The 23,386-nt window shown below is 37.4% G+C and overlaps 1 protein-coding gene across 1 annotated transcript; it reads right to left on the reverse strand.

Moving 5' to 3' along the window:
• Positions 1-13,585: 13,585 nt before the first annotated feature.
• Positions 13,586-14,548, reverse strand: LOC113449554 (olfactory receptor 11G2-like). Its single transcript, XM_026720644.2, has one exon. It carries the CDS (start codon positions 14,537-14,539, stop codon positions 13,586-13,588), a length of 954 nt encoding a protein of 317 aa, XP_026576429.1. The 5' UTR covers positions 14,540-14,548.
• Between the last annotated feature and the right edge of the window lie 8,838 nt (positions 14,549-23,386).

The raw sequence follows: 23,386 nt of genomic DNA on the forward strand, positions 1-23,386 counted from the left end.
GGCGAAGATGCACCCCAACACGAGCCCCAAGTGTTGGAAATGTCAACACATAGAAGGTACCTTCTTCACATGTGGTGGCATGCAAGGAAACCCAGAAGTATTGGCAAAAATTAGGCACTGGCTAGAGGAAATAACCATGGAACAAATTGAGTACAAACCAGAGTCCTTCCTTCTAGGAATTTTTGATAAACAAATATCCAAAAAGTCAAAGTATATTACAATCCACATCTTAACCGCGGCCAGACTGGCATTTGCCCAGTGCTGGAAACTACCCTCTATCCCCACTGATCTTATGGTTATTCAGAAAATCTTACAATGCCGAAATGGACAATCTAACACAAGCATTAAAAATAAAGAATCTTCAACCTATTATAGCAATTGGAATCCTTTGTACATTTGGCTTAATCAAAGATAGATCACCTCTAAGAAAATTAAGGCCGAGGCCTCCGAGGCAGAGATAAAGAAAAGCACTGCCGATGATAGTCTGGAAGAAGAAAAGACCTTACAGACAGTCACAAAAATATGGTTTTATTATAAATGTTTTCTCTACTTCTGTTATCCCCACTTTCCCCCACCCCCACCCTTCCCTTCCCTTTCCCTCTTTCCTCTCTCAAGCTTTCCTCTCTTTCCCTCTTGGCCCATGCCAAGACTTGTTCGTCTTTTTGTTGTATATACTTTGTAGCTGTGTTGTCGTTGATTTTTTAAAAAGTAAAACTAATAAAGTTTATTAAAAAAAAAAAAAAAGAAAGAAAGTGCAGGAGGAAGTTAAGAAGTGAAAGTTTTGGCTGACCGGGATAAGAAGCAACAACTAAGGTATCCTGGAATTTAAATTTTTTAAAAAGATACATCGTTCCCAAGGAAGATTTGGAAGCAGTGAATGAAAGTGAAAAGGAAAAGGTTTTTTTTTTACTCTCCTTCCTAACGTTGACAGCAAACAGAAATGAATGAGAAATCAGAAAAACCCACTTTGGCACCAATAGGTAATTAAACTGGATAATTATATGTCAAGGGGATAATAAGGATTTCTGAACACTAAAACCCCCCTTTTTTCTTGCTGTAAGTGGGAAGGGACAGGAAAAGAATAAGAGCAGGATTCAGAAGGAGGAGACTGCCTAGAATTTTAAAAAATCTGATTAAATCCTAACAAGACTTCTAAAAGATACATTTTAACTGGAATTTTTTTTTAAAAAAAATTCTTTTTATTATTTTAACAACAAACAAAACCACATAAAACATACCACATAAAACATAAAAACATCATCCTCCTTCATAGATTTACAAACAGTGTATCGGTTAGTTTACCACTTTTTTTTTGTGCATCCGTTTCCTAGACACCAATATAGTTATATTACATAATAACTCATATTATCAATCAACAATTGTATAACCTAGTATCATTACTAAGAAATCATTTAACTATAATTTTATTAATTCATACTTTAACGAGATAACTATAATTTACTTAATTTATTTTACAACAAATCATAAGATCATACCAAGTCTATCTTAATAAGGTTTTATAAAAATAATATCAAAGAAAATTATATTCTAAGTCTAAATATTCTATTATTGTGTTTTATTATCTAACCATTGATAAAAAAGATCCCAAACTTCATAAAATTGTTTATCTTCTTGTTCTCTAATTTCAAATGTCAATTTACTCATTTCAGCACAATCCAATATTTTCTTGATAGTTTCTTCCTCTGATGGAATTTTCTCACTCTTCCAGTTTTTAGCAGATACAATCCTAGCCGCTGTTAATACATTTACAATCAAATACTTCAAATTTTTATTATATGTATCAGGTAAGATTCCCAATAAAAAAATCTCTGGTTTCAAGTCTATATGTTTCTTTATCATTTTTTCCAACCATATGCAAAGTTTAGTCCAATATTTTCTAGCATCCTCACAAGTCCACCACATATGGTAATATGAGCCAGGTATCTGATGATATTTCCAGCACTTTTCAGATTTGTTCTTGAACATACTTGCTATTCTTGTCGGGGGAAAATGCCACCTGTAAAACATCTTATACAAGTTTTCTTTATATGTTGTTGACATTGTCATTTTATAATTTTGAGACCACAATTTTTCCCATTTCTCCAAATCAATCCCATATCCAAAATTCTTCCCCCAAACAATAATCGTTTCTTTAACTTGTTCCTCCTCTAATATAATTTCCAACAAATAACTATATAATTTTTTAATCACTTTTTCATCAGTACCTGTCAAAATCCTATCTAAATCAGTCAATTTATCATAAAATCCCTCCATTTTAGAATTTGTAAGATACCTTGAATGTATTTGCGTGTATGAGAACCAATTCATCCTTATGCCTTATTCTTCTAGTTTTTGCATTGTTTTAAGTTCACTCTTTTCATCCAATATTTCCCCATATCTAACTGTTTGTTCCTTCTTATATATTATAGGATAAGAAAAAGCTTCGATAGTTGATAACCAGACTGGGATTTTCAAATAACATTTTCTCTTAATTTTCTCCCAATTCAACCATAAAGACTCCCATATGTAATGCCTTCTAAAGTAGCCCTGCGATTTAGTTCCCTTATACCACAGAAAAACATGCCATCCCAATAATAAATCATGTCCTTCTAATGTCAACAATCTAGTCTTTCTTAATGTTATCCATTCTTTAACCCACATTAAATTTGCAGCTTGCAGCTCCCAGTTAGGAAGACCAAATCCTCCTCTAATTCTAGCATCTTGTAGAAGTTTTAATTTTATTCTCGCTTTCTTACCTTGCCATATAAACTTCAACACAATTTTATTTATTCTTCAAAATAATCTTTACCAAGCCTAATTGGTATTGTTTGAAACAAATATAAAATTCTGGGTAAAATATTCATCTTGATTGTTGAAATTCTACCTATCAATGACAATTGTAAGTTTTCCCATTTCTTCAGATCAGAAGCTATCTGTTGTTTAAGTTTAATATAGTTATTCTCTTTCAATGTGGTACATCTTGATGTCAAATGTATCCCCAAATATTTAACCTTGTTCGTAACTTGAATTTTCAATAAGTCTGCCAATTCATCTCTTTGTTTTAATAACATATTCTTTGTCAAAATCTTTGTTTTATCTTTATTTATTTTCAAACCTGCCATCTCACCATACATCTCTATCTTTTCCAATAGTTTTAAAGCTGTTTCTAGAGGATCTTCCAGAATAAAGACCAAATCATCCGCAAAGGCTTGCAATTTAAATTCCTCCTTCTTAACTTTCATTCCTTTTATATTTGGATCCTCTCTAATATTTCTATTCAGCACTTCCAAAGTCAATACAAATAGCAAAGGTGATAATGGGCATCCTTGTCTTGTGCCTTTTCTTATATTTATAGAGTCTGTAAATTCTCCCTCTATCATTACTTTTGCCGTTTGCTTATCATATATGGCTTCTATTGCTTGAATAAATTTTCTAGCAAAGCCCATCTGTTCCAATAACAAAAACATGAATCTCCAATTCACATTATCAAATGCCTTTTGGGCATCTAGAAATATCAAAGCCATTTGTTTTTCAGGATGTGCCTCATAATATTCCAAAGTGTCCAGAATTACCCTCATATTATCTTTAATTTGTCTCTTTGTCAGGAATCCATTCTGATCAGGATGAATAAAGTTATTTAAGTATCTTTTGAGCCTTTCTGCCAAAATTGAAGCAAAGATTTTATAGTCTGCATTCAGTAAAGAAATAGGTCTATAGTTCTTAATTTGTAATGGATCAGCCCCTTCTTTTGGAATAAGTGTAATATAAGCTTCTGACCATGTTTTAGGTATTTTCTTATTTAACATAACTTCATTCATGACTTCTAACAGTGGAGTGCTCAACGATTCTTGTAGTGTTTTATAAACAATACAAAAACACTCCTGGTTGCAATTTATGCTCCGAATGACAAGCAAGAAGAATTTTATAAAAAGTTACATATGAAAACAATTGGACTGGACTATATCAATATAGTTATGATGGGAGATTTCAATGGAATTGTAGATAATAAATTGGACTATACAGCGACAGCATCAAGACAAAACAGAAAGACTCTCCCTAAATCTTTTTTCAAAATGATAGATGAATTAAATTTAAAAGATATATGGAGAGAAAGAAATGGTAAAACTCAACAATATACTTTTTATTCAAATAGACATTTATCATGGTCCAGAATAGATATGATTTGGACTTCATCAGAATTAATATTCAAGAAATAAATATTGAAACAACTATATGGGCAGACCATAATCCAATGACAATTAAATGGAAAGAACAAAAAAGAAGATCTAGATGGACATTAAATAATACTATTTTAAAGGAAAAAGATTTCACACAATGGATGGGCAAAGAATTGGCTTTCTTTTTCAGTGGAAACAAAAAAGAAGATACTTCAATGCAGAATGTTTGGGATACAATGAAGGCATATGCGAGAGGATTAATAATGGACTATACAAAGAAAAAGAATAGGCAAACTATCAAAGCTTTAGAAGATGATTACAAAAAACTGGAAAAAGAATTGCAGAATATGCCACAGAAAAAAAGATATTAAACTCAAAATGGATATAATTAAACATAAGATGGGTCAGGTAGAGAAAGAAGAACTGGTACAAAAAATCAGAAGTGTTAAACAGAACTATTTTGAAGATGCAAATAAGCCAGGTAGATGGCTAGCATATAAATTGAGAAAGGAGAAAGAATCTAGGACAATATTACAGCTAATAGATGATCAAAGTCAAATGTGTTATGGTAATAAGGAGAAAAAGGTAATTATTCGAGACTTTTATGGACAATTATATAAACAGGAGGATTTTGATGAGGAAAGAATTAAACTTTATTTACAAAATGCTAACCTACCTAAGATATCTGAAGAGACTGAAAAAATGTTAGAAAGCACTATAACAATGATGGAATTAACTGAAGCATTCAATAGGCAGAATAATGGAAAAGCGCCAGGTCCAGATGGACTCCCGGCAGAATTTTAACTGGAATTATGTAACTAAACAGTAACCCCAGGAAGAGAAAGTGAAAAAAGAAGAAAGTGTCAAAAGAAACAGCTTGTGTGTATTTGGATTCCTTGGTGACTTTGGGACTTTTGGAAATTATATTTGAATGACTAAAAACACTTGGGTGGTTGTTTGAAATTTTTTTTTTTTTATAATGGCATCACTTGTGGATGAACTGAAAATGGAATTTAAAAAATGCAAAGAAAAGGAACAAGAAGGGAAGGGCTCTCTTGGCTCTCTTTTTCAATTCTTAGAAATGGCGATCTGTACCTATGAGAAACTACAAGAAAGGACTGCGCAACAAGAGGATTGGGACAAAGAAGAAGCCATCTTTAATGAACAAGTAACTTTACTTTAATTTTTCTCTTTTTAAAATATAGTGTGTAACTTTAGAATGTACTAAGCAGAATCCAAATGGAAGTTATGTATTATACTAAGTGTTATAAATTTAGGGGAAAGAGATAAAGGAGTCATACTCCAATCGTGATTACAGGAGAAATTTTGTTTAATGAGAAAAGATAATAGACAGCTGGAAACAGGACAGACAAAGAATATTAGTATAATGATCTGAACTGAGATGAGATAAATAAAATAAAACTAAGAAAATTAAAAGAGGGGAGAAGTTATATAGAAAATGTAGAATGGTAATAAGATATGGAATGGTATATAAAATGAGCATGAATTTGAATTTGTGTCTGTACGAAGAGATGTAACCCGGGATCAAGCTGCTTTCAAAAAAGATGTTTTATGTTTTTATGTTTTCTGTTTTGTTTGTTTGTGTTTGTTTTTTGAAAATCAATAAAATTTGTTAAAAAAAAGAGTTTAAGAGTTTGTGGGAATGGAGGAGACATGGAAAAAATACTTTGGGGGCTAAATCTAAACTGAGGACCCTACACAAATTAGTTATCTTTCGAGGATTTTGAAAGCGTCTGGTAAATATTACTGCTGTTTTCTCTTCATGTAGATGGTGGTGCATGGTGGCACACTGGTTAGAATGCAGTACTGCAGGCTGCTGCTGACTGCCAGATGATTGCAATTTGAAACTTCGAATCTCACCAGGCTCAAGGTTGACTCAGCTTTCCATCCTTCAAAGATAGTTTAAAATGAGGAGCCAGATTGGGGGCAATATGCTGACTCTGTAAACTGCTTAGAGAGGGTTGTAAAGTCCTGTAAAGTGGTATATAAATCTAAGAGCTATTGCTATGATCACTTAACATTAGCTCCACTCCTTCACTGAAGGCACAACCATCAACTGCAAATGAGGAATCAATCTGAGGCTGCCTTGCATAAGATGATTGGCCCAAATGAGCTCAGTCTCAGCTACAAGCAATGTCCACTGAAGTCAACCCAATGAAAAAAATATTTTAGTGCTATGAGATTGGGCTGTTCTGACAAATAATGAATAATTTTTACAGTAAGTAGAATCATATTATGCAACATGAAGCAAAGTAATAGCATGAACAGAGTTTTTTGCATGGAAGAAAAATAATCACATGTTTAAAGCATCTGTTGGAAAACCTGGTTGAACACTCCTCATTCCATTGAAACATAAATTCTCATTAACATTTGAAAAATAAAAGAATGTAGGTGAGAGTTCCTGTAGCCCATCAACATCAGTTGGAAGAGTGAATACTTTGAATAAATAGCAACAAGAATTCCCTGGATTAGAGTGAGGTGATTAGCTGCCACCCCTGGGTTAAGAAGGAGACACAAACTAAATAGGGAAATCAAACCCAGGAATGTCTCCAGTTGACTTTAGTGTCATGTAAATTCACAGAAAATAATTTTGCCTGGTGGAAAACCACCCTGGTTTCATTCTTCACTTACAATAAAATATTAGCTGCAAAGTATACAATATATTCACATCAATGGATGAAGAAAGAAGGAACATGAAAGTTGTAATACAGAGTATTATGACAAGCAGAAAACATCACCCAGTTATATTTGAAACTTATAGGACACAGCAATGTTAAAACTCCACATATTAAAAGAAGGACAGCCATTGGTTTGGCCCTGTCAAAGGAACCATCACTAAATAGTAAAGATTTGAAAAAGGACAGCAGATATCTGAACAGTTTAGCCAAATAATATAAAACATATATGGATGGTATTAGTGGTGGAATTCAAATTTTTTTACTACTGGTTCTGTGGTGTGGCTTGGTGGGTGTAGCTTGGTGGGCATGGCAGGGGAAAGATATTGTAAAATCTCCATTCCCTCCCCAACCCACTAACCTGCTTTCCAGCTCTGTTCTCCTGTGCAGGGTAACAAAAGAAGACCCAGCCAATCAGCTGGGACTCAGGAGGCAGGGAAGAGATGCGGGCAGGGCTAGTCTGAGGTGATATTTTCCGGTTCTCCAAACTACTCAAAATTTCCACTACTGGTTCTCCGGAACCAGTCAGAAACTGCTGAACACTACCTCTGCTCCACACCCCACTAACCTGCTTTCCAGCTCCATTCTCCTGTGCAGGGCAACAAAAGAAGACCCAGCTGATCAACTGGTACTTGGGAGGTAGAGAATAGATGGGGGCGGGGCCAGTAAGAGGTGGTATTTGCTGGTTCTCCAAACTACTCAAAATTTCCACCACCGGTTCTCCGAAATACTCAAATGTTCACTACCGGTTCTCCAGAACTGGTCAGAACCTGCTGAATACCACCTCTGGATGGTATCCAGGATATGGATAGATATATTCTAAATATGGAAAGTAAAATTATGTGGCTAAATCTTAGTGTTTTCCCTGCAGGCACAGAGTCCACTTTTTGAATCAACAAACGCCATCTTGTGCTATCAAATGCAGCATTTGGGTCTAACTGGGCATTTTTTGTGTTCACATTTATTGTTATCTTGCCCCTTTTGCTCTGGCCTTCCACGTGGGCACTTGCCATCTATACTAAAGTGAAAGGTGATGTGCACAACAGGGGTGCTGCTCATATAAATTGGCCCTATCATTCTAGGCCGGGGTGTCAAACTCATGGTCCATGGGCCAAATCTGGCCCATGGGATGCTTAGATCTGATCTGCGGGGCTGCCCTGGAAACAGCAAAGGACCAGCTCAAAGTGCTTCTGTTAGCATGCCCTTCCTGAGCTTCATTTTCACTGGCAGAAGGCTAGCAAAACAAACTAAAAGCAAAAGAAAACAAATGGAGAAATGTTTCCCCTTTTGCATTTGAGCATCCAAGAAGGGATAGGAAAGAAGAAAGGGAAAGACAAAGAAAAAGAAGGAAAGGTGGGAAGAGAGCAAAGAAGGAAAAATAAGGAAAGAGTGGAAGGAAGAAGAAAGGAAAATGAAGAGGGAAGGAAAAAGAAGAAAAGGAAGGAAAGAGAAGAAAAGGAAGGAAAGAAGGAAGAAAGGAGATTATAATGAGAGGGAGGGAAGATCTGAGGGAAGTCCTGCCTTAGCACTTGGCCGCCACAGGTGCCCCCAACACAAGAGATGTTGAGCTGGCCACACCCAGCCTAGCCACATACCCCTGCCCCCCACCAAGGCCAAACACAACCCTGATGAAATTGAGTTTGATACCCCTATTCTAGGCATTTCTCTTTGCATTTTTTTCTGATATTGGCATAGTGCCCCTTTGCTTCCAAACTGTGTTGTTGCTAATGTGGTCAAGGAGAGAAACACCTAATGACCAACGAAGAGGTAAAGTTTGTGCATCCCTCATTATTTTTCCACTCCGATTTATTGCCGAGTGGTTTAAAGAGACAAACGAAATAAAAATGTAACCAGGCCTTATGTGGTATAGTGATTTGGCTTGTTTCTTTCTTCCTCGTGTTTATACTACATTCTCCTTCCTCAGCCATTGCTTCATTCTCCTCAGGTCCCTTCTCACAGTTTCCTTCACTTATAGATCTTTAAACAGATCACTGGATTGAGAAACGGAGTGACTGCAATGTAGAAATGAGTAACTATTTTATTCACTTGTGAATGATATATCAGAACACAAATGGTCACTCCCTAATTTCCCAAGTGACTCGCCTTTATTCTTTTTCTGGAATTACATTAACTATCTCCAAGAAAACTCATTCATCATTCTCGTTTTTATTTTCTTTAAAAAATGCATGGAATTAAAATCACAAAGCTGAAGGGACCTTTTGGTCACTGAACATTGCTCAGTTGAAGAATCCAAATTGAAGAATCTGCCTTCTTGTGTCTTAAATTTTTCTTCTGTATCCTGCACTTTTTGGAGTGTTAGGCAGGAACAACCAGACTGACATGTGTAAAGTTCAAATTAACCATTTTATTATTATAATGTAGAAATCTCCCAGACTGGTAGCTTTTGCCTGGAAAGACCATAAAAGGCTCGAAGGAATGTGGTGTGTGTGTGTGTGTGTGTGTGTGAGAGAGAGAGAGAGAGAGAGAGACAGAGAGAGACAGAGAGAGAGAGACAGAGACAAAGACAGAAACAGAAAGAGACAAGAGAGACAGAGATAGAGATAGAGACAGAGAGAGTGTTAAGTTCGGAAGGTCAGGCTCATAAAGATGAGAGACTCCGGTTCAGTAACAACAGCTCTTTATTTTTCGGCTAGAACAAGTTCAAAAGAATAGCAGCCGCGGTGGCTCTTTTATAGAGCTCGCTGGGGCTTGGCGGCCAATGACATTGCTTCAAGTCTCCTGCGCTTGGTTTCGACCAATCGCGGTAGACTCTTAGCGAGCCAATCATGACTGCCCCAGTTGTCCAATCAGGTAGCGGTTGAAACAGACCAATGGGAATGCATGGTTTCAAGTCTGCTAATATGGAACACCCCTCCCCTCTTGGTATTGTCCAAGGGGCAGGGTGACATAGTTGTGTAGGTAGGTGGGTCTCCACACCTGCCTACTTGACCTGCGTGCTTCATTTAGTCTCTGGTCATTGGCTGGTTCGGACGGGCTCCACGTTGCTCTCAAACCTCCTGATGGAACCACCTGGAAGGGTGAGCCGGACCTATAGCTGTGACTCCCGCCTGGTTCGCCCGGGTTGGTCGAGTCATTTGCTCCACTGCTCCTGCCTGGATTTTCTGGGCTGGTCGAGCTTGTCCGGCTACTCCTTTCAGGTGAAGCACCCGTCTGCAATGGCTCTGTGTATTCAGGTGAGTATGGTTGGTTTATTGTTTGGCTTCTGCCTGGGGGGTGTTCTGCTTGTGTTGAGTTTTTTTCTTTTTCCGTGTTTGAGGTTTCCTCCCCCCCTCTAATTTCTTTGTTAAAGTCTGTACTGGCTAGCCTTGACTGTAGCTGGTCAATGTGGTGCTTCCAGCTTCGCCCATTGGTTGTTTCTAGGTGGTATGACCGGGGGGGGCAATTATTTGGGTGATTCATGCGGGTACCCAGAGAGGGTCCCTGGTGAAACTTTTTGCGAAGAAGGTGTCGCCGATGTTGAATGCGCAATGTCGGCTAGTGGAGTCAGGGATGGTCTTTGTCCATGATGGTGAGTGGCAGTATGTTGGTGTGGCCTTTGAATGTGATTTTGAAGTGCCTGATGCTGGTTACGGGGATGCAGTTTCCCTGGTAGTCTCTGAGAAACAGTTTTTGGTTGCTTAGTTCGTGTCGGCATATGATGGGTATTAGGCGCTTGATGGTGTGCCAGGAGACCATGGAGAGGTAGGATCCAGAATCCACCTCCATGGAGCGTGGTTGGTTTTCGATGTTTACTGTTACACGTACTTTTCGGGCGTCTATGGTTGAAGAGTGGCCGATGACAACCGTCTCTTCTTTCTGCGGTGCCTCGTTGAATCATTTGGTCTGGCCGTCTCGGCTCCATCAACTGTCAGTCTGGTGATCCCGATGCTTTGGGGGGGGGGTGCCGTCTTGTCATCTAGGGCTGCCGCCTCGGCGCCGGGGGCTGTGGTTGCGTTTGTTTCGGCATACTTTTGCGATGTGCCCCCGCTTCTCGCAATGGTGACAAATGGCGTCAAGAAAATGGCATTCAGAGTGGGGGTGATCACCTCCACATCCAGCACATTGGAATCCTGACTTACGACCCCACCAGTCTCGTCGATCGCATTCCGACTGAAGTCGGTGGATCTCTTCCTCCTCGTAGCTGATGTCAGAGGGGGATTCGATGTTGCCGTGGTGGGTGGAGGTGGTGTGCTTCTCCAATGTTGAAACCATCTCGCTGACAGGATGGCAGTCGGTTCCATTTGATCACCGCATTCGAGCCGCTGATTTGCGGGTGGCTTCTGCTGCTGTTGCTTCAGCTATGGTGTTGGCGAGGGAGATACTGCCTTTTGCCATCAACTTGCTTTGTAGTGTGGGATCTTTTAGGCCGATGACGACCCGGTCTCGCAAGGCCTCTTCTAGGTCAGTGAATCCACACAACCCTCCAAGGTCCCTTAGATCGCCCACGAATTCGCTGATGCTCTCACACTCACGCTGGTCTCTTTGGTAAAAGTCATGCCGGCAAATGAGGGTGTGCACAGCTGGAGCGTAGTGGTTTTGGAGGATGGGTGCGAGGTCGTCCCAATCCATCGTCTTGATGTCTGCAGGTTTCGCCCGTTTCCAGTTGCCGTGGGCATCTTTCAGGTTGCTGCATTCCAAAAACATCTGAAACCAGTCGATATAGGACTCCCAGTCCTCAGTGGCCGGATTAAAGGGTGAGGGTGGCGTGGCGTTGCTGGTCATCTTGATGGTTGTTTCACGCCGTTTGCCACATGCTGGATTGTCTCGTTGTCTTCTCTATCCCATCCTTGTTGCCAGTGTTAAGTTCGGAAGGTCGGGCTCATAAGGATGAGAGACTCCGGTTCAGTAACAACAGCTCTTTATTTTTCGGCTAGAACAAGCTCAAAAGAATAGCAACCACGGTGGCTCTTTTATAGAGCTCGCCGGGGCTTGGCGGCCAATGACATTGCTTCAAGTCTCCCACGCTTGGTTTCGACCAATCGCGGCAGACTCTTAGCGAGCCAATCATGACTGCTCCAGTTGTCCAATCAGGTAGCAGTTGAAACAGACCAATGGGAATGCATGGTTTCAAGTCTGCTAATATGGAACAGAGAGACAGACACACAGAGAGAAAGAGACACAGAGAGACAAGGAGACAGAGAGACAGAGAGAGACAGAGATAGAGACAAATAGAGAGACAGAGAGAGACAGGGACTGAGACAGTGACAGAGAGATAGAGAGAGACAAAGACAGACAGAGAGACAGAGAGAGACACAGAGACAGAGAGACAGAGAGAGAGACAGAGAGAGACACACAGAGAGACAGAGAGAGACAGAAAGAGACACACAGAGAGAGACAGAGAGACAAAGAGAGAGAGACAGAGAGACAAAGTCAGAGACACACAGAGAGACAGAGACGGAGAGAGACAGACAGAGAGAGTCAGAGACAGAGTGACCTAGCCCTCTTATATATATATAGTCAGTCTAGGCTAATTTTCTGTCTGAACCTTCTTTTCAACTAGGACAGTTGTTATCTAACAGAGACTATAGAAACAGGCCTTGGTTTTCTGCTGTTTAACAGTTTGAGATATTTGAGTAGTCCTGCATCCCTCTCCCAATGACATACAGGCTCAATCCCTTCAGTCTCTATGGGAAAATCTGACCATCTCTGGATATATCAATTTCTCTGATGTCTTTTTAACATGTATTGTCTAGAGGTGGATATATTACTCAAAAACCGGACATAGTGTTTGAATGAAAAACTGTAATTCACACATATATATTTGGAGACTAAAGATTCACTTGCCCTTTTTAAAGCCACACAAAATACAACCTTATATTCAGCTCTATTTATTATTACAAGATCATATTACTCAATCAGATATTCTCTATCTTACATTTGTTCACGTTCCCTAAATGAGTTTCTCTGTGTTAAATTTCATTTTGTCACTTTCAGCTTTCTTCTCTAGCATTATCAATATTTTGAATTTTACATCTGTTTTGTAGAATATGAATTGTTTCACCCAATTTGGGCTCATCTGGCAATCTGATAAGCTTTCTCTCAATTTCTTTGTTTAAGTCTCTTACAACAATTCTGGGACCCAGAATTGACCTTTGTGGTATATCCATTTAGGCATTATGAAATTCATGTAGTAACCAAAGACTTGCTTGGACATTAGTTTTGTGTGTGTGAGAGAGTGTCTGTGTCTGTGTGTGTGTTTGACACAGTTTAAAGGTTCACTTGCCCCACTTTTTTGAAGTCAGACAAAATGCACACTCATATTCAGTTTCCATTTAATATTGCAAGATCACTAGCGATTACTAAAACAGATATTCTCTATCCCATAACTGTTCATTTATATGTTCCCTAAGTGAATTTTCATCTGTTAAATTCCATTCTGTTACTTTCAGCCTATTTTTCTAGCATTGTCAAGATTTTGAATTTTATATGCCTCCTAGGTTGACCAAGTTTGGGGTCAATTGGCAATCTGATAAGTTTTCTCTCAATATCTTCAACAATTGAAGAACATGGACCCAGAATTGACCTTTGTGGAATACAGGTGGGCATTATAAAATTCATGCAGTAATTTCATTAGAATTGCTTGGACATTAGAATTTTCTTTTTAATATGACATAAATACAGTTTTATTAAAGAAGCATGACTTTGGTTTAGACTGTATATGTTGGTGCTTGTGCTTAATTTTTGTTCATATATTTCTTCTACAGTTTTTGACTATTCCTTGTTCCACACAACTCTCATCTTTCTCCTTAGTAATGTATTCAGTGCTTCTTTCACTTGATTGTTCCTCAGACAGTAGATCAATGGGTTGAGGAAAGGTGTAATAGTGGTATAGAAGAGCGTCACTGCCTTAGTGATACCTAACTGACTTTCTCCACCAGGTAATAAATACATGGCTGTCACAGAACCATAGAAAAGTGAGACCACAATTAGATGGAAAGAGATGGTGGAAAAGCCTTTCTTATGACTGCCTTTGTTGGACGACTTCATTAGGTTGAAAATCACAGTGCTGTAGGACAGAATGACAAATGTCATATTCGCTAGGAGCAGACCATTGAGACAAACCTGACTCACAGTGGGAACTATTCCAAGTGGAGGGCAAGCCAAAGATAGAATTGGGCCAGCATCACACAAAAAGTGGTCAATGACATTGGAGCCACAAAAGGACAATTTAGAAATCAGTGCCGCTGGAGCAAGATACCACAGAAAGCCAAGAATCCAACAAAGAGCCACTAGTATGTAGCAGACATTTTGAGACATAATTTGTGGATAGTGCAATGGGTGGCAGATGGCCATGTACCGATCTAAGGCCATAATTGAAAGGAAAAAGCATTCAGTGCCCCCAAGGATGAAGAAGATGTAGAACTGGATTAAACATGCTTTGAAAGAAATGATGCCACCAGGAACTGCTAAATCAAAGATCATGCGAGGAACTATGGAGGACACATAGCACATTTCCAACCAGGAGAAGTTACTCAGCAGGATGTACATTGGAAGCTGGCCCAGATGGGTGTCTAAAAACACCAAGATAATAATGGTGATGTTCTCGGCCAAAGTGAGGACATAGAGAAAAGTGAAAAAGATGAGGAGCAGCAAACGGTTATGCTGTTCAATTCCAAAACCCAGTAAAACAAATTCCTCAACTGAAGTCTTGTTGGTGGAATCCATCTGGAATGAGATAAGAATTTACATCCTGTGCCATGTTCTCTTACCATATTTTATCAATCACTTTCAAAAGTACAAATGTAGCAAATATTCAAGTGTACGTGTGAAATCAGGCAGGTAAAGTGGTGCACCAAAATTTCAAATTTCAAATTGTGCTTTAATCTTGCTACAATCAGTTGGGGCAAACAATATGGACTGAATTACCTAGTACATTATAGGAATATTGATCAACCATACTACTTTAAGTAATCATTTGAATAATACACCTACTGTACAGTAACAAAAACATTTTATTAAAAAAAGGAAGAAAAGAACATTGGAATTTCAAGATGATTATTTTATATCAGCTGCTTCTTCAAGATGAATTTGACTATGGTTTTTTGGGGATGATAATGTTTGTGATTTTAGTGATCTGTCAAAATGAGCAAGAGACATTCGATGCCCAAGGAAAATTAAAATCTAATCAAGAACTAAAAGAATAAAGAATTACAATTGTTTGGTGGCCATATCTTCAAATTCAAAATAGATAAAAAACAGGCGCAGAAGAATTTGAATTTGATATGGGGCAAAATCAATTGGATAAAATCCTACTTGGACCGGAACAAAAATTTATATCCAAGGTGTATAGATATTTGTTGGATTTTAAGATGGAGGAGGAAACAGTTAAGAATATGATGATAGCATGGGCACAGAATTTTGGTTATAATATAAATTTAGATGAGTGGGAAAAATTATGGAACATAAATTAATAAACTAACAACAGTCTTAACATATAAGGAAAAATTTTATAAAATGTTTTACCAATGGCATTTAGCCCCTGCAAGATTAGCTAAGATATACACAAATTCTGACCCGAAATGTTGGAAGTGTCAATGAGTTGACAGTACCTTTTATCACATGTGGTGGCTGTGCCCCAAGGCCAGACTTATTGGACCAAAATCAGAGATTGGATACAAGAAATCATGGGACACCAAATGGAATTCAAACTGGAACTCTACCTATTGGGGATAATCAAAAAACAATATCCAAAAAAGATAAACTACATAATATTACACTTACTGACAGTGGCCAGAATAGCTTATGTGCAAATGTGGAAACAGCCTAAGGTTCCAACAGAGGAACTAATTTTACAAAAAAATAGCAGACTGTGAAGAAATGAATATGCTCACACTAAAAATAAGGAGAAAAGAAGAATCTGAATATTACTCAGTTTGGCATAGATGGTACATGTGGCTAGAAAAAAGAGACAAGAATTGATAAAGATGATTGTATAAGAAGAATTCTCAAGAAAGTGATACACAGATAGGTAGATAGATAAAATAGATAAGGATAGATAATAAATAAGAAATGTAAATAAAGACAAAACTATTAAGGGTTTGTATGAATAGATGATGGAAATGTGAGTTAATACCAAATGTTGATGCAAATGCTGTTGAAAATATAGTTACGATTTGTACTGGTGGAAAACAATAAAAACTATTTTAAAAAATATGAGCAAAAGAGACATCAGCATAACTCTACCACAGGTATTTGTCTCAGGACAAGCCTATACTGGAAGTTTATCTCATCTCTGGTTTGCTTGTTTGTTCATTCATTCATTCATTCATTCATTCATTCATTCATTCACTCACTCACTCACTCACTTACTTACTTACTTACTTACTTACTTATTTATTTATTTACGTTCGATGTCTAGAACCAGCTATCCAAAAACTTAGCATACAAAAATAGCAAAGGATTACATTAACAACTAAAACAGCATTGAGGCTCAGGAAAAAACACTGATTCTTAGACTGTCATTAACATCCCACCCTTTTCTTCCCATCTCCTCCTCTAAATATATGTTTAATATTTAGGAAATCTGAAATCTGTATGAAAGAAAAACTGGAGGCAATACTTGAGTTACCCTTTGGATAAAATATGCACATATTTTGATGTCACTGAATATACTTCATGCTGATATTTGATGAGGGGGAAGTGTAGGCTACTTATTGATTTATGGTTTAGGCTGATGGAGTTCTGCAAAAGACTTTACCAAGGTTATAAACAGCCAGACAGAAATTGTGAGATCTCTATGATTTGGGAGCCAGGACTGCTAAAGAAATTATAGGGATAAAGATGTCCATGACCAATGAAGTGAAAACAGAAGAACACAGAACTTTGCTGAAAAATGGAGGATTGCAAGTGATGCATAAAACCCCCAATTGGTTAAAACATACCACCTATGTAATAAAGGAGAAGCTGACCAATTTCATTGTCTCCCAGCCCTAGGAAAAAGGCAATGATAAATCACTTCCAAAAATATTGGCAAGGAAACCACAGACCTAGTCAAGGCAATTGCCAGCATTCAAAAGTGATCTGACTTCACATTTGACAATTTATTATTTGGTAGCTTAAACTTGAGAGAAGAATATTTTATGAATATAAATATTTTAAAGTTGAGTCCTAACATTTTAAGATATTGGTATTATTTGCTTAATGCAATCTATCATTGTTTTGGATCAGATACAATCCAAGATATTACCCCTAAAATAAACCACCCCAAAAAACAGCTTTCTCTCCCCTTCTCATATACAACCCATAACAAGACATGACTTGCCATGTTATATGTCACAACATGCACATTTATTTTTGTAAAGTTCAATGTGTGGTAAGAACCATCTCTATATAGTAAACCTATTGAAATTATCCAAACCTAGCAGACCTGGTGGAATGATGGCCAATCTTGTTTCTCTTTGCAAAGGAAACCATATCTTGTCAATAATAGTTATTAATCAGCATTTACTTGCAATTTGAAAGGAACACCTTATACCAAATTAAACTTCAAATAGTTGGATATGCAAGTATTCATTTCTTGCAACAGCAGAGACTGAATTTGGTTCACAGTGGAGAGAAATGTTCAAAAAACCAGTATCTGTCATAGCTGAACTATATAGACTAAAAAAAATAGGAAAATGAACCATACTAATTTGTGCTCTAATGAACACTGTGTGCTTTCTCATCTATAAAAAGTGGACTGACCCATAGTATGAAGGCATGTTTTTTCTCTTCCATTGAAGTATATTTTCAACAAAAAAGCTTGCTTTTATTAGGTGTTCCATGGACTGATATATTGTTTACCTGCATATTCCTTTCAAATCTATATCAGATTGATTTTTTTAAAAGTTGGGACTATAGAGTAAGTCTTGAAGAAACTATGTCTACTTGGTGGCTTAGGATTGCAAAAACAGCTGTGAATTCAGGAAGGACAAGAAGAAACTGCCCAAAATATTATTTTGCATAGCATTTACTATAATTCATGAAAGTTGCTTCTCTCTTACTACAATGCATCTATGGATTTTCAGGGTCAGATACATTCATGCAGGATGAATCTATCAATGTTTATTACAATTTTACTTTTTACTGAGCCTTTGCTGTGTCCCAAGAATGAAATACACATAGAGCAACCAAGATGATGAGGGGACTGGAGGCTAAAACATACAATGAATGGTTGCAAGTACTTGGCATGGCTAGTCTAGAGAAGGATGAGAGGAGACATGATCGCAATGTTTCAATATTTGAGGGGTTGCTACAGAGAGGAGAGGGTCAACCTATTTTTCAAAACACCTGAAGGCCAGACAAGGAATAATGGATGGAAACAGGAGAGATTTAACCTGGAAATAAGGAGAAATTTTCTGACAGTGAGAGCAATCAACCAATGGAACAGCTTGTCTTCAGAAGTTGTGGGAGCTTCATCACTGGAAGCTTTCAAGAAGAGATTGGACAGCCATCTGTCAAAATGGTGTAGGGTCTCCTGCTTGGGCAGGAGTTTGGATTAGATGACCTACAAGGTCCTTTCCAACTCTGTTAATCTGTAATTCTGCAACACATTCCACTGAGAGACAAGAATTAGCTTGGATTATTAGTTGAACATTTATTGTATCTCAATCTGTATGATACTTTTATTACAGTTCCTCAGATTCAACTCATTAATTTAAATGGGGGCAAAATTACACAACAGGAATTCTTCAAGCCCCCCACCAAAAGGGATAAATTAGATGAAATGGTCTACCTCAATGCAGCCTCATGTTTGCATTTACAAAAATTAGAAAAGTGGTTAAGATATAATATACCCACATAAAGGTTTTTTTTTATTTAACAAAGCTATTCTGTCTAAGCCACTGTTTCAGTCATAAATTGCCCATGAATTATTTTCCAAATGGCACAGCAGTATCTTACCTGTTCCTTCTCAAAGGTGTTGCTCAGCTACCAAGAAGAGCTTGCTGATAATATAAAATAATATAAGCTCGATGCTGAGAAATTGTTTGGAAGGATTCTAATCACAGGACCATGATAGGAGAATATCACCACAGGACATTCCCAAACATAGAGACAAGCTATCTTGTGAAATCAGAAAGGAGTTAAGTTGGAAAATCTTCCTGGCTTGAGTTCCCCAGCAGTTCTAAGCTTCATGTCTTCAACCACACTGACACACTGACAATCACAACTGCAAACTTTCCAAAGTGATGTTCACTTGGATAATTCTGTAAAAACTTTCTAACCATTATGGCCTCTTCTCTCATAATGCGTCAATTCCAGTGAGATTGTTCAATCCCTTTAGTCATTTCCTATAGTATGTTAAAAGTTTGTTGGCTCCTGATCTTGATCTCAAGAACTTAGTAATGGGAAAGAAAGTTCTTTGAATATTTCAAAGTTAAAATACAGAATACTAAGTACATATGGCACTTATTTTTTTCAATAGCAATAGCAACAAATCACATTAAAAAAATAAATAGCAACAAATCATACATTCCCTTAAATGTTCATGGAAAATAAATAAAGCAATCTATATTCCTAAACTATAAAAATAGGCTTGTAAGAAAAAACTAATATCAGAAAAGGCAATATCATTCATTTTTTTCTGCTGTCAAGAAAATGCCATAGATGTGTCTTTCTAGACTGTCAGTCATTCAAGGCCAATCTAGGAAACCAAAGTCATGCATGCTAATACTACAAAAAAAAAAAAAAAAAAGAAAGAAAGAAAAAAGAATTCTACTCTATTCTCAACTTCCGGTGGCGAGGGAAGGATGGTTAGAGGGGCAGAAATCTGCTCGCGGTTCTAGCCATCCTTTTCTTGAGTTTGGTGCGATCCTTCGGGGTGCTCGAGTCTCCGAGAGACCCGTGCTGGTGTGGGGGAACCTCAGGCTGCAGTGTGGGGAAAGCAACCCCCCTGCAACAAAGAGGAAGCCCTCCAGAGCCCAACGATCAAGAACAGCCTCCTGTCAATGGAGGCTCCGAAGTCCAGACTGCCACCGATGGGAAGGAAAGAGTGAGTGAAAGTTTGCAAGCTTGCGGGGAAAGATAGTCGTGGTTAAAGACAGTGGCAGAGAAGATATTTGACTGATAATAGACTGATTTCAGGCTGTTAAATACCGTGCAAACCCCTGCTGTGAGCTCTAAGAGAAAGCGGCTACAAGAGAATTGGTCTAGTGAAAGTGAAGGGGCTCGGCAGGCAGAAGAGAATCGGAAATAAAAAAGAAGTAAAGAGAATTTTGGAAGTCTGAAGATCAGTATGGGGGAGCGATTAAAAAGACTCTATTATCACTAACATTTGGATTGAGGCTATTAAATTGGAGCCAAAAGCAGAACAAAGCCGATCGGGGGAAAAGACAGAGCGGCACCATAGGCAATATCCAGAATGCTGAAGTGGCTACAACAAAGTAACAGATCTAACTGTCTGAAGGGACACAATCTAATCTATAAACTCCGGGAAAATTGAGCACTGGTCCTAGTAGAGGAGACAGTTCCTTTCTCTATTTGAAGGAGATTAGAACAATTGATTTAAAGAACACTAAAATATAAGTAAAAGAGGAAGTCTTTAAACGAGTGGGAACATTGCTTACTGGCAGCTGTTACTCAGCAAATTTTCATTTGCCATTTCTGGTGTGCTCGAAGTGAAAGCTCCCAAAGTGAAAAGCGGAAACAAAAACCTCTTGTCTTTGGAATTTTCTTTTTTCTTTTCCTCTACCCTTTTCTGTGTGTACATACTTACTAAAATAGCCTCTCTTCCTTTCTACTTGTTGATGGTATGCTATGTTGAAATATGCTTGCTTTTTTTTCTTATTTCCTCTTGATAAATATGTACATTTAGTAAAGAAATATTAGAGTGATTAATTAATTTAGTTAAGTTATTATTAATAGAGATTGTTATAATTTGAATGGGAATATAGGGGAGACAGTAAGAATATTAAGCATTAGTTAGTTATTTAACAATCTTAGAGCTCTCTAGACCAATATTATATTTCATTGTGTGGGTGTATCTGTGAATGTAATATATTGTGTAGTTAAGGTTACTTTATATTGAAGTTAAACTAGAGAAATATATATACACTTTACTAATTAGTTAAGAATATAGCTACTTAATAGATTGATAGATCTTGATCAATTTTAGTTACAGAACTAAGAATACTGAATGCCAATTTGGAATAATATATTTAGCATTGTACAACAACAAAAACAAATTTTAAAGGAAATGACTACTACAACTACTACTGCTCTGAAATCTGGTAGGAAGGTTAATCCCACAATAATGACCACGTTGGCAACATCTTCACCTATGGCACAAAAAACAATAGAGGAAACACTACCAACAAAGAACTCATCTAGCATCTCGAATGTGAATATCCAAGCAATGTTCCTAACCTTATAGGACTCATTGACAAGATTGCAATAAACAATGACTAAAAACCCCAGTGAAACAAGGGCAGATATCAATGAATTGAAGGAAGAAATGGGGAAACTAAAGATAGAAATGAAAGCGGACATTTCCAAAGTAGAGGATAAAGTGGGGGTGTTGCAGCAGGCCTTGAAGAAAAATGAAGTGATAATAAAAAAAGTAGAGAAAAGAACAGAACGAACGGAAAGGGAATTAGAAAGGGTGGATGAAGATCTCAAAAGCATGAGCAAAGAAATGGAGGACTCCCTCATCCTCCTAGAAATGGACAAGGCAGCAACTTACCTAAGATTCCAAAATGTGGCAGAATCAAAGGAAGAAGACCTGGAATACTGGCCAGTTTACTGAAGATGGATAAAGATGAAATTCAAAAAGAGTTTGATGAAGTCTACCAGGTCAATACAAACTATGCAAGATGCCACAAATGTTCCAGGGAAGTACACATACGATTCACTAGAAGATGTGTTCGAGACATGATATATAGAACCTCAAGAGATAAAACAATAACGTACAAAGAGAAAGAAATTGTGATTCTTAAACAGATACCGAGGAGAATAAGGGAACAAAGGTGTGACTATAAATTTCTGGCAGCATATTTAAATAAAAAAAGAATTACATTTAAATGGCTTATTCCAGAAGGAATGATAGTGTCATGGAAAGAGAGGAAAATCAAAATAGACACTATGGAAAAAGCCCAGGATTTTTACAAATGGATGGTGGGCCCACAGGAGCAAAGTAGTAGGGAGGAATTGGACACAAATTTTCAAGAAGAATACGGTCGACATAAAAATAGAACTGGAATGGTAGGAAACCAAGAGAATACCTATCCACAACATAAGACAGAAGGAACCACATTAACACAAGCGCACGAAGAGAGAGGAATTGTTACACGACAAAGAGCAGAACAAAACTAGATAGATGGGAGAAGAAAAAAAATTACTATCAATAAACATAAATGGTCTAAATTTGACAATTAAGAGAAAAAGGATATTATCTAAATTAATTAAACAAAATGCAGATATAATGTGCCTGCAAGAAACCCATATAAAGAAGAAGGATGAAAAATATTTAGAATGCCCGAAATTAGGAAAGTTATTTACCACACCAGCAGATGAGGAGAAAAAGAAGGGAATCGCAGTATATGTGAAAGAGGATTTGAAATCTGAGCTAATATGGTCGGACTTAGAAGGAAGGACTCTGGGTTTGCAGATCTGGATTAATGATATTCCAATTCTTTTAGTAGTAATATATGCCCCAAATGGAAACCAAAAAGAGTTTTTTAAACACCTATATAGAAAATTGGTTGAATTGCAAAAAAGAAATATTTGCATAGTAGGGGACTTCAACTCCATTGCTGATTTCCAAAAAGATCACAGTAATTCCAGGATGAATAAAAAGGGGAAGAGAGAGCTCCCCAAGATCTGTAGGGAAATGATGAAAGAGCTAAATCTGACAGATATATGGAGAAGATTACATCCTGAAAAAAGACAATTTACATTTTACTCAAATCCCTACCAAACATGGACACGGATTGATATGGCATGGATGAGTGGGGAAATAGCAAACGAGACAAAAGAAGTGGAAATTTTGCCTAATGAATGGGCAGACCATAATCCAATACAGGTAATATGGAATGGCAGAGCAAAACCAAAGAAAAGATGGACCTTAAATACTCAATTAATAAGAGAGAAAGAATACATTAATAAATTAAAGGAGGAATTGAATTATTTTTATAAAAGAAAATGATAATGGAGAAACTACGGAACAAAATGTTTGGGATACGATGAAGGCGGTTATAAGAGGCATAACAATCTCTTATAGCGCCAAGAGAAACAAGGAAAAATATTCCCAACAAAACAAATTACAACAAAGAATTAAGGAGCTAGAAACCCTTCTACAAAATAACCCAAAAGAACCCAAACTGCAAAATCAGATAAGTATAGCCAAACACAAACTGAATTTAATTGACCAAGAGAAAATGACTATGAATTTGAACTTAACCAGACAAACCTATTTTGAACATGCCAACAAGCCAGGAAGATGGCTATCTTATAAATTAAAAAAAAAGAAAGAGAAGATATTGATATACCAGTTAATAGATAGCAAGGGAGATACATACCAGGAAATAGAACAGAAAA

Source organism: Pseudonaja textilis, chromosome Z, assembly GCF_049901715.1.
Source record: "Pseudonaja textilis isolate UNSWEBS1 chromosome Z, rPseTex1.2, whole genome shotgun sequence".
NCBI lineage: Eukaryota > Metazoa > Chordata > Lepidosauria > Squamata > Elapidae > Pseudonaja > Pseudonaja textilis.

Coding starts and splice junctions, on each gene's coding strand:
- LOC113449554 (XM_026720644.2), bottom strand. CDS start 14,539: ATGGATTCCACCAACAAGACTTCAGTTGAGGAATTTGTTTTACTGGGT.